General features: G+C 34.4%; 2 protein-coding genes and 1 long non-coding RNA gene across 3 annotated transcripts; 1 reads left to right on the forward strand and 2 right to left on the reverse strand.

The window, feature by feature from the left end:
* The first annotated feature begins 2,523 nt into the window (after window positions 1–2,523).
* LOC122290506 lies at window positions 2,524–3,956 on the forward strand. Its single transcript, XR_006236397.1, has 3 exons — window positions 2,524–2,683; window positions 2,911–2,958; window positions 3,620–3,956. It is a non-coding gene; the product is annotated as an uncharacterized LOC122290506 (long non-coding RNA).
* Window positions 3,957–4,954: 998 nt separating this feature from the next.
* LOC122290505 (cytochrome c oxidase copper chaperone 1-like) lies at window positions 4,955–6,903 on the reverse strand. The gene is made up of 2 exons (XM_043098256.1): window positions 6,730–6,903; window positions 4,955–5,482 (listed from the first exon to the last, which is right to left on the reverse strand). The coding sequence occupies exon 2, from the start codon at window positions 5,460–5,462 to the stop codon at window positions 5,208–5,210; it is 255 nt and encodes an 84-aa protein (XP_042954190.1). The 5' UTR covers window positions 5,463–5,482; window positions 6,730–6,903; the 3' UTR covers window positions 4,955–5,207.
* Window positions 6,904–8,300: 1,397 nt separating this feature from the next.
* LOC122290504 lies at window positions 8,301–9,678 on the reverse strand. The gene has a single exon (XM_043098255.1). It carries the CDS (start codon window positions 9,157–9,159, stop codon window positions 8,725–8,727), a length of 435 nt encoding a protein of 144 aa, XP_042954189.1. The 5' UTR covers window positions 9,160–9,678; the 3' UTR covers window positions 8,301–8,724.
* Window positions 9,679–11,439: the final 1,761 nt, after the last annotated feature.

The raw sequence follows: 11,439 nt of genomic DNA on the forward strand, positions 1-11,439 counted from the left end.
CATAAGTTATTTCATTATTATTTACAAATTTTTATCTCAATTAAGTGTATAATACATTTTTTATATTTTTTTATATTTTACAAATACACTCTATATATTAATTAAGAATTTAATTTTTATTTAAAATTATTGTTTCCTAACTATTTTTTTCTCAATCTAATTATTCAATATAATATTTTTAAAATAAAATATTATTTTAGAGATGAATAGTGGCAGACTAAATTTAGAGAAAAATATGAAATTATTGCAGCTCAAAAATAAAGTTATGAAATTTTGACTACTCTAATACAGACTATTTTTACTTAAATTAATTAAAATTTAACTAAACAAATACCAATGCTCTAAATATATCAATCATGAATATATAACTTGCTGATGAAATAAATCTTATTATTAAAAAAAGTAGTTAGAATATTATCGAAGGAAATTAATGCAGGTACATCGGGACAGGCGGGGATAACAGTTGCAACTCGATCAGATGTTTTGGTAATCATACAAAATGTTGATTTGGACGTGTTTAATTATGTGGAGCACATATATATATATATATATATATATATATATATATATATATATATAAGCTGTGGAGATCAGGCCGTATCGATCGAGGGCTAGCTAACCTTCTTTGTGGAAGATAAGATCATTGAAAACGAAGTTCAAAAAATAAGGAATGTAAGGCTCAATTTCTTTGAAAGCCATGTTGGCTACTTGAAGAAGGAACTGCTGTGGAAACCACCAAGAAGTTTTTGTTTGCTGCCTCAAAAAATTAAAAATTAAACTCAGAATATTTAGGCTTTAATTCCCATGCATCCACGTGACTTTGTTGTTTGATTTTATTTTATTTTTCTGTCTTTTTGTTGAGTTAAAACTTTTACTTAACCAACATCTACGTACGAGGGTACGTTTTTTGGCAAGTTGAGCTTAGGGTTCATAATCAAGGTTGACATATTTTGTGTTAATCAAACCCCAGCGTTCGATCCCATTGTCTCAGTCTTTTTTATTTTCACAAACCATCTCATCTTATTCTATATAATAAACAATTCAATCTTTTTAAATCTAAAAAATATATATATATATATATATTCTTATAATATTTTATTAAATTTTTATCTCATTTATGTAAACAAATGAGGCTTAGAGAACGTGGGATCCAACACTGGGTGTTTGATCCATGTTAACCCTAGTCATTACCCCTACATGCGCTCAGGTTGCCAAAAACCCTCGTAGATGTTAAAGATTATTTATTTTGGAGGGATCATTCCAATCAGGGGGCCTTGGAATACATAAAAATGGCTCATAATATATTAAACACCAAGAAGCCCAGAGTTTGGGCCCAGCATGAATCCAAAAGTCACGAAGGGATGGATAAAAAGAATTCAAAAAGAGACATACATGACGTCACCTTTAACGGAAGGATAAAAACAATAAGAAGTGATAAGGTTTATTCAAAATCTTAAGTCTTGATCTGTGTCGATAAATCTTGTATAAAATATGTATAGCAAATGAACCTATATGTACATGTAATCTTTAAGATTTGCAAAAAGATTATTATTCTAAACTGATTTTAGCATCGAAGTATTTGTAGTAGGAGCCCCCCCCGGCCTCGAGTTTCCACAAAAAAGAACGGCTAAGTTATGAGAGATTGGAGGTGAGACACATCCCAGACATATTTGATCAGATTTCATCTCATCTACCTAAAGATCAAGGCTAACAGATGCTTAGATTTTCCTCATTTGTTTTATTTTCTCTCCATTTATATATGTTTTCTGGATCTAAATCATGATTTGTTTTACAGTACTTGTTAATTAATTAATACGATTAAAGTAGGATCGTATTTACTATGGAACCATCTGATAATTAAATATATAGTGTAATTAAATCGAGAAAATATATTGATGAATCAATCTACATGGCCGACCAAACAAATATATAACCATCTTTCAGCATTGATTCGATATACACATTATCACAAGGAATAATCCAAATTTGACTCTTCTTGAAAACCAGCAAAAAAAAAGCAATGAAGATAAGAAAAGAAAAAAGAAATTAGAAAGAAAGATGAGCAATGCATATATAATTGATATAATACGATGCATGGAAGACATCCATGCTAGTGCAGATAACAATCATAAATTTATATATATATATATATATATATATGCATGCCTGTAGCCCGCTAGCTACATGTACAAGAACGCGTATATGGATACAGATGCATAAAAAAAAATATATATATATATATATTTATATAACCATTATTATCCATCACATGCTCCCTAGTGCTGCGTTTGGGATCTAATAAAGGTCATCTCAATGGCGTAATTTCATAGACCAGAAAATTGATCTGTGTGGGGTTTTGTAGAAAAGAGATATGAAGTGGACATGAGAGGAGGATAGGAGGCCGAGCCCTCCATTATTTAGATTCCTTTGGATTGTTTCTAGGAGGCGTGTGCTCCTCTCATGCCTAGCGGACCCCGCCTCCAAGCTTAGCACCATCGAACCCAATGTCTTTCTCCATCTATAAAAAGAGGATAGCCATGCAGAGCTGGGAGATATAGCAGCAACTAATACCGGCTAAAACATCTTCTCTTCGAGTTCATTTTTTTCGTGCATCTAGCTTCGCTCAATCAACGATGTCGGACAAGTGCGGCGACTGTGACTGCGCTGACAAGAGCCAGTGCGTGTAAGTGTTTATTTATCATATGCGAGCGACTATGCATGCATGTTTCATGCTTGAGTTTCTACATAATTGCCGAGTTTAAAACTTGATCGAATTATAAATATTGTCAGCTAAGTTTTTAATTATCTTTGCACATGTAATTGTGTAGATCACATACATATTCTTGCCTTCTGTATCTTGGCTTACTTTCAAACCAAAAATCATTGAAATAACATGTATTTGAATCGCAGGAAGAAGGGAAACGGCTACGGCCTGGTCATCGTGGAGACCGAGAAGAGGTAAAAGGACTTCAGATATTCAAGGAATCTTTTGCTTTTAGTTTAAATTTTATTTCCTTCCTTTGGTCCCATAAAAAGTAATATACATGATGGCCATCAGAAGCCTCTGATCTTGAAGAAGGTTACACTGCAAGACGGTCTTAGGCTGAAAAACACCGATCATCATTGAAAGTTTTATGCATAAAATAAAAATATTTGATCCCTTGCGCTTCATGACTACGGTAAAATTACAACTTTTTTCCCTTACAACAGTGACTGTAGTCTGTCAACGAAACAATTAGGGAAAATCAGATCGATCCTGAGACTCTAGAACCGATCCACCATCGAATATCAAAACTTTGAAGCTGGTTGAAAGCATATCATGATGCACAGAGAAAAGTAAAACTTTTCTGTTGTCCAAGTTGCATGTTAGAAGATCGAAATTGAATGACAAAGACAAGCTGTGCAAATAAAATGAATAAATGATCAGTAAATCTCATCAAGTGATACTGTCTTTTATTTTTCCCCATATATAAATTCTTAAGCCATCTTAAGATGTGTGCGTACCATTCCTTTTAAATTAAAGCAAGTAAAAACATTAATAGGTCAGTTACTGCAATATTTCATAAGATCTTAATTCAAATTCCGAATGCCCATGTTGGATATATATCTTGTTTTGCAGCTACAGCACTGTTGTCATGGATTCTCCAGCAGCAGCCGAGCACGATGGCAAGTGCCAGTGCGGTGCAAGCTGCACCTGCACAAGCTGCACCTGTGGTCATTAAGCCCCCACCGATGCATGGCATCCATGTGGAATTGTGGGAGTCATGAATAATGTGATTGTGGTCAATAATGTCATGTTATAGTAGTCTGCCCTTTTCATTTGTCATGTGAGATGTGTCTGTCAACTGTCAAGTCATCTTAATTTCATAGTCATGTAATGGCCATCTCTGTGGCCTTGTGTGGTTTACAAATGGACCTGATCTAATATATATATACACGTACCGCTTGATCTATTATCATTATTATCATGATCAACACGTACACAGGCTATGTAAAGAGGATTTCAGGCGCAAATAAAACGGAAAATTGTTCCTTTTAGAGATTCAGTCCGAGGAATATAGATATGGCCCTCAAAAACAGGGTATTAAAGAACACCAAATTGAAACTACTCGCTTCAGAACACTCCAGTGAATAGGAGTTAACAAAGGGTTGAGAAAATCAAAGATAGAACTTGGAAATTTCGGGGCATGCATTTGCCTCGTGAATGTCTTATAACCTCAATCACAGAAACCCTTAGAAAAGCTTTTATACCTCGGAGAAAGCATAGATATCAAGCCGAATGTAAGAAGGAATGGTATGGATTAATGGTCACCACTCACTACATTCCTATATGAAGTTTGCTGGGGAATAAAATTATGAGTTCTACTTTTAATGTACACCAAAGAAATATTTCCTGGAAAAGCTGCTTCTGTCTGTCTGCCTTCAGTTCCCTAATGCTGAGCAAACAAACAGATGTCATCCTCCTAACTGGTGGTAAATTTCTTATCTAAAAATTACACAAACTAGGTAATATCAGATCCATTTATCCATTTCTGGGACGCTCTTGCAGTTAATTATGATCTCTGAGATTTAATTATTAGATCAGCAATCTAACTGTTAAAATAGGAAAGATCAGATCCATGGATTGTGGATACCATATTGGCTGTAAACACAAGTATGATAATCCCGGGAAATTATTCTATATTGAGTTTCTTCCAACCAAAAAAACAATCCTCATTAATGTTACTTGCCCAATGATAAACCATATATACCGATAGATGCTAAATCGAAAGGGAGGCAAAATCGGGATGAAGCTTGAATGATCATCAGGTCGAAAGATTTTTTTTTTTTTTTTTTAATTTTAATTTTATGATGGAACTCAGAAGCCATGCAATCGCAAAACATCTTCGAACCAGTCAAATCCTAGACCCATGTAATATGACCACATCACACAGATCAAGTATCCATTATGAAATAGATAAAACAACCACACAAGTGTGGAAAATCCTTTTAAATATATTTTGGCTGCTTTCGCTTTGTATCAAGAAAAGAAAAGTCATGAGCCTGTGGATGCATATAACAGTACAGAGAGGCTGCCTCTCCTGGCCTTATTCCAAAATGTTAATACCATCTGGTGTGTGTGAACCTAAAAAATTCAAAAGTTTAGACTTTCAAGTTTCAACTTGTTTTTTCCTATCATATGGTCAACCCAACTGCCTCTTCAAATCTCAAACATTGAATCCCTCTGCACGAAGACACTTACGGTGAGCCTCAATCCATTTTGCACAAGCTTCTTCACCGTGTTCCACTATGCATTCATCTCTCAGCTTCTTAGTATCAGGGCAAGCACAGCATATCTTTTTCTTTGGCTTGGATTCTGGAGTAGTTGTAACAGTTGACCCCTGGTTCTGCTGTGAAGCTGTGAAATCTATGGCAGATGAAGAATTAACTGTGGGCAGCTCACCCATCTTCACTGGACCCATAGAGAATAGAATATAGATTACTGAAAAGAAGAAGCCAGAGAACAAATTTTGGTGAGCAAAAATAAAAACTCAGAGAAGAGACAGAGCTGATGAAAAAAATGCAATTACTAGACACGAAAAAAATATTTAGCATCCAGTCACGTGCACATCTATCTTTTCTTTAAGATAATAATAAAAGAAGATGACGGTAGCTCAATTTTATATCATGTATTGATTCAATATGTCGAGTTGACTACCAGAAAAAGAAAAGCAAAGCAATGAGATGTTAGTAATTTCTACCTCATCAATACGCCTTTTACATTGCACACGTTATCTTTAACAAAAGTTTTGACCCCTATATGTATTATAATTTTATAATTCCTATTTCTCTTTGTCAATCGATGTATCAATCATGCTTAGGCATTGGTCTTGTATATGCCCAGTGTACTTGGGGCCTACTATCATCAATAAAATTCTTATGTACTGAATAAAAAATCGAAGTGTCAAATATCAAGTTCAATCACAGCAGAAGCATCAAATTATAAACTTTGTTGAAGCAAGGCTGCAAGGGCAAGAAATCTTATTTACGAGCAGCATTTTGCTCATAAGATTTCGATAAGAAATTGGCAGCTGGGTGAAAACACTCGAAAATAAACTACTTGGATTAAAAGAACAAGCGGAATAGAAGAAAAGAGAATCAGAAATAAATAAAGCCCGTTTGAGTATTCAGTTAGATACTACCTAAAAGCAGGACAAGAAAACAAAAAGGACGAGAGTTTTTTAGGTCCATTCCAACGGATAAATGAAATTATGTGTTGCAGTTATCATATTCAAACTCAGAATACATATCACGCAGGACACGCATACTGCAATACAAATGTGACAGCCATTACGTAACGGCCTTGAAGAAATTATCATTAATTAAAAAGGTGACAACCTTGAATAACTGATAAGTACAAAAACTAGGGAGGTGTGAAATCATTGGGCTAATTATCAAACGGGTGGTGAGCAAGATTTGATTCATCTTCCCAATCTTTCCACAGACAAATTGTCAAACAGGTCCACAACGCAAACTAAAAGGAATACGAGAACAGCTAATACAAGTATCAGAAAACAAAAATCCATGCGCCAACCAACCAAACCCCACAATACTCCTGTAATAGATGAAAACTAGAACAAAGGCACAAGCATTGACATCGTTTCATAACTTTATGTTTATAAATATTTTATATAAATATCGATTCATATATGTTGGAAAAGGAAGCAAAGGAGGGAGAGGAAAGCTGACCTCTGGAAGGGCGAAGAAAACCCAGGAATTATTCGTTGGCGCGGTTGAGTGTTGGGGCTTAAGCGAGGAATAAGAGATGCAGGCTGCAGCGTCGTGCAAGGTTTTACTTGTCTTTATACTTTCTGTTGAAAACTTGATGGGCCGCTGAGGAGCTGATTTCAGGTTGGTCAATATTCTCTGCCTGTTTCCACGCAGATATAATATTAGAATAACGATAAGCTTATTTCTCTTACTACTCTTTTATTATTTATTTTATTTTTAAATTTTTATTTTTATTTTTTACTTAATAATTAAAAAAGTGGTTATTAATTTTTTCTTAATAATTAAGCATGTTAAAAAAATACTTAAAATAAAATAATTAAAAAAATAAAAATTTCAAATACACAATAGTAATAAAGGAGTAGTAAGAGGGTAGTAAGCTTGTCATCATTCATAATTTTATCTCTTAAATATAATCTTAGAGCAATGTTAAATATAATTGAGAAATGCGCAAGTGATGTACGGTCACTTTTAAAAAGAATGGTCTATTATTAAAAAATTAATTTCTTTTTATATGAATTTCGTATTTATTCACTTTTTTCAAAGTAATTACACAGAGCTTGAACACTCACGACTATGACTATCATTTCTCGTAATCTTAAAACCAACAAGTCTAGTGTATTTCTTTTAAATAAAAATAAATATACTATTAAAAATATATAATTTTTTTACGTGGATGTTATATTAGTCTTTTTCTTAAAAAAAAAGGAGTGTACCTTATTTGCAATGTACAAATTATTTCTCTTATTTCTTATTACAAATATAATTTCTCTTTCAATCCTCATATTTTCATAATTAATTAAAAATATTTAATTTTTTATTTTATATGATACACATGTATGGAACACATTGATTTTAATTTCAAGTTTTAAAATTTTTTTTGACTAATTATTATTATTCACATCAATGATTTTACTCTTATTGGCGATAAGGCAGAGAAGCGATCGGACTGACCAATTACACGGGCACTGGAGGCTTAATTCCATCCTAATTTTTCAATTCAGAGCATTCACAAAGCTGCAATCACTAGGATTAAGGATTCTGTACCTTTAACATGCATTGGTGCAGAGCAGAACAAAGGGCAAGTGTCAGTTTACCAACCAATACTGGCAATAATGGCTACAACATATGCCAGTTTCAGACATTTGGGGCGCAAATCCCAGTCCCTGAAGAAATTTCCCTAGCATTCTGAAGTGCAAAGGCGCAGGCTCTGTCCCATCAAGATAAATTCCAGTTTTACCATCCCTCCCCAGGTTGGAATGCGCATCCAACAGGTTTACGTAATTTTTTGAACATTATTAACAGAGAGTGTGATTTAGAACAAACTACAATCGTGGATCAAAACTAGAATGATTCCCATGTCTGATGTTAGTTCCTTTCCAACTGGTCCAGCGCAAGCTTTAAGGCAATGAGAAGTTGCTGATCTGCTTTTAAAAATTTGTCATTTGGGTATGAAAAGAACATTTTGTCTCAAGGAAAAAGTGGGAATGATAATGATGTTAATGCCCCAGAAGCAGTGAATTCTAAGAAAGTAAAAGTAGTACAGGAATTAAGCATTCCTGATTCTTCTGCATATCATGGCATATATGTGGAGAATTTTACAAGGATTTTCAATACAGAAAGCCAACAGGGGAACAGATACATAAACAAAGCAAAAACAGAAGGAAAAGCATTTGTAAGATCGTCAAAGAAACTTAAGCAAACATACAAGCCCCAGATCCCATTCACTTCCTTAGAATTTAACAAGTTTGAATGGAACATATTACCGGAATGCAATCTGTGCTCAGTTTTCAATATGCTCATACTGCAACGTACACCCTGCAACTTCAGAGCACTGAAAACCAATAAAACCTCATTCATTTATGTCTCTTAATGCAGTAAGAATCAAGCAGCAGAGGAAGCAAGTCACAGCTCCATTCAACAAGGTAATTGCAACTCGACAGAGTTTTTGCACAACTAATCATACTTCTCTCTCCATGAGTACATGAGAAAAAACACCCAAGAAAGCGCCAGTGCAATATCCCCAACAACCTGCCTCGGCCAATCACGAGCGAGATCCTCGAGCTTCCTCTCAAAGTACACTCTCCAAACGGCCACGGAAATGTGAAGAAGCACACACCCCTTTGCAAAGAAGCTCTGGAATTCCCTGTCCTTAACAAAAGCTACCATGAACAGAAGTAACCCAATGGTAAATAAAAGCAAGCCCGAGAAGGAATCTGAGGTCCGAATCAATAACTGATCCTGGGGCGTGGATCCTTGAAGCTTACGTGCGATCTCAGTGCCATGGCCAAAAACAGAGACTTCATTGGAGTAAAACATCATTAAAGCTCCGCAAGTCAGTGCTATCACAGAATGGGGAATACATATAAGAAAAAACCCAGATGATCCCATGATTCTATTGAATTTTCTTCTCCTCCAATCAGTTAAACTCTATTATAAATTCAAAAATGGTTCAACAGCAACAGCACAATCTTTTCGAACCATAACTTTCAATGAACACGCCGAACTCTTTTCTGGGATATATATAGATATAGAAAGATGCGATCCTTCATCGAGATCAATCCTTTCCCCAAAAGTCTTGTTGGAAATTTCTGGGAGATCAGAGTGAGCTATTTGATTAGTAACCAATGTTAGGTTTCACTGTACAACTCTAAAAACCCAGATGAACACATGGAACGAAACCATATATGGAGTTTCAGATCAATTTGATAGAGCTGAACCAATAACCATGACTGAAACAAGAAAGCATACGCAAACCCCAACCATGATATTCAATGCTTAACACAAAGAAGCAAAACGGCCCAGGGGCCAGCGATAAACTATACAAAAGAGAGAGAGAAGAAAACCTTGGATCCAAAATTCTAACCCTGAACCAAAAGGCTGAGGCAATGACAGCATTGGCGTTAGCTTTTGAAAGTATATCTAAAATTGAGTTAAAAGTATATATTTTTCATAAATTTAAAACTATTCAATTCATAACCTCGTATTAGATTAATCAAAATAATAACATAATATTTTTTTTATATTTTACGACTATACTAATTATATATTAATTAATAATTTAATTTTTACTTAAATTAGAAACATACGTGGGAATAATATTTTTGGATTAAATATCAGTTTTGAATATATTATTTTTGAAAATAAAAAATATGGAAAATGTTATGGAGTATTTGGGTATGATATTTTTAAATAAAATATTACTTTTGAAAATCAACAGCATATTTTCAAATATGAAGAAAACTTTAAACATATTGTAACTCATATTTAAAATTATCACTATTTAATTCTTTAATACAGTTCATTTTATCTATATTCCCAAATTTTGAAAATGACCGACGTTCGGGAGTTTTCTTATAGAGAGGAGAAAGAGCAGATATTTTCACATCTGTCAATTCCCAATTTAATTACTGCTTTTTTAGCAATTTACACATTTGACCGTTAAGATTCATGAAACTATATGATACAGACTACGATCATAACCATTCGTACCATAATTAAAGATGTAAATCGTCATAAAAATGATAATTCAAAGTATAAATTGGAAAGAAAATTGACAGTTTGAGAGTGCAAAATTTATTTTTCGTTACGAACTCATTCATTATATTTCATGTCTTAAATGGAGGGCAAAGGGGTTGATTCTTGCTTTTGCTGCCTGACTGACTCAAAGGCCACACATTTTGCAGCTTGACCATCAACCCAGCATAGGAAATGGGGCCATGTGGGAGAGCTGATTTCAGATCTACATCTCACTTCATCCATTGCAAAAGATCAGTTTTAGTTATCTTGACATGGAATTGCAAATCGGACAGTCAGACAGAGAAAATCTGCACAGAGAGAATCGCTTTTGGTCCAGAATTCTATCCTTATGCTCCCCATGTTAAACTTATGTGCACATTGGAAGGCATCGAAGAAAGCGGAAGAAACAATGCGATCGTGTCTTGAAGTCAGTCCTTTAACTTTGATCTGTAATTGGGAGACGCAAAGCAACAATGGGATATTTAAAATCTTACAAACTAGCTGTGTTGTCTTGTACCGTACACCAAACCAATGACAGCTCGCTTATTATATCCTACAAGTTGAGATCTGTAAAGAGGGGGCCATCATTGCAGACTCTCCCGTACAGCTGTTAGGGATGGACTAAGGAGGGTTCTTTTCAGAGAACATAAATTAACTTTTATGTACTGAGCTACCCTGAGTCGTGTGCATGTAAGAAATGGTGAGTGGCAAACGTGGGCACAATAAGGTTGCATTTAGTTTGAAATAGTATTAAAATGTGCAAGAAGAATGACACATTTTAAGCGTATGAATTGAAAAGTAACTTAATATAACGCATTAACAAGTCTAACTGGAGAAGGTAAAATTCAATATGACAACATTTCTCAAAATTAATCCTTCTTAGAAAAGTGTTATTAGCTTGTCGAGAAGGGTCTCCCATTTTTAAGCCATTCTGCAGGCGCTTGCCATTTTGATGTGTTGTTTCAGAAGGCCTTTATCTCTATCATCACCATCAAAACGACAATTATCATTTCTATCTGATTTTAGAATTTAAAATCAAGGTCTTAGACTATAAAACAGTAACCAATGTATGTTTGCAACCACTACCTTCCTTCCCCAACTTCATATATATTGCATGCATCCAGCAAGTATGTTTCTGGATTCTAAACAAAG

This window comes from Carya illinoinensis, chromosome 12 (assembly GCF_018687715.1).
Source record: "Carya illinoinensis cultivar Pawnee chromosome 12, C.illinoinensisPawnee_v1, whole genome shotgun sequence".
NCBI lineage: Eukaryota > Viridiplantae > Streptophyta > Magnoliopsida > Fagales > Juglandaceae > Carya > Carya illinoinensis.

Excerpts from the sequence above, each read along its gene's own strand:
- LOC122290505 (XM_043098256.1), bottom strand. The coding sequence starts at position 5,462 with ATGGGTCCAGTGAAGATGGGTGAGCTGCCCACAGTTAATTCTTCATCT.
- LOC122290504 (XM_043098255.1), bottom strand. The coding sequence starts at position 9,159 with ATGGGATCATCTGGGTTTTTTCTTATATGTATTCCCCATTCTGTGATA.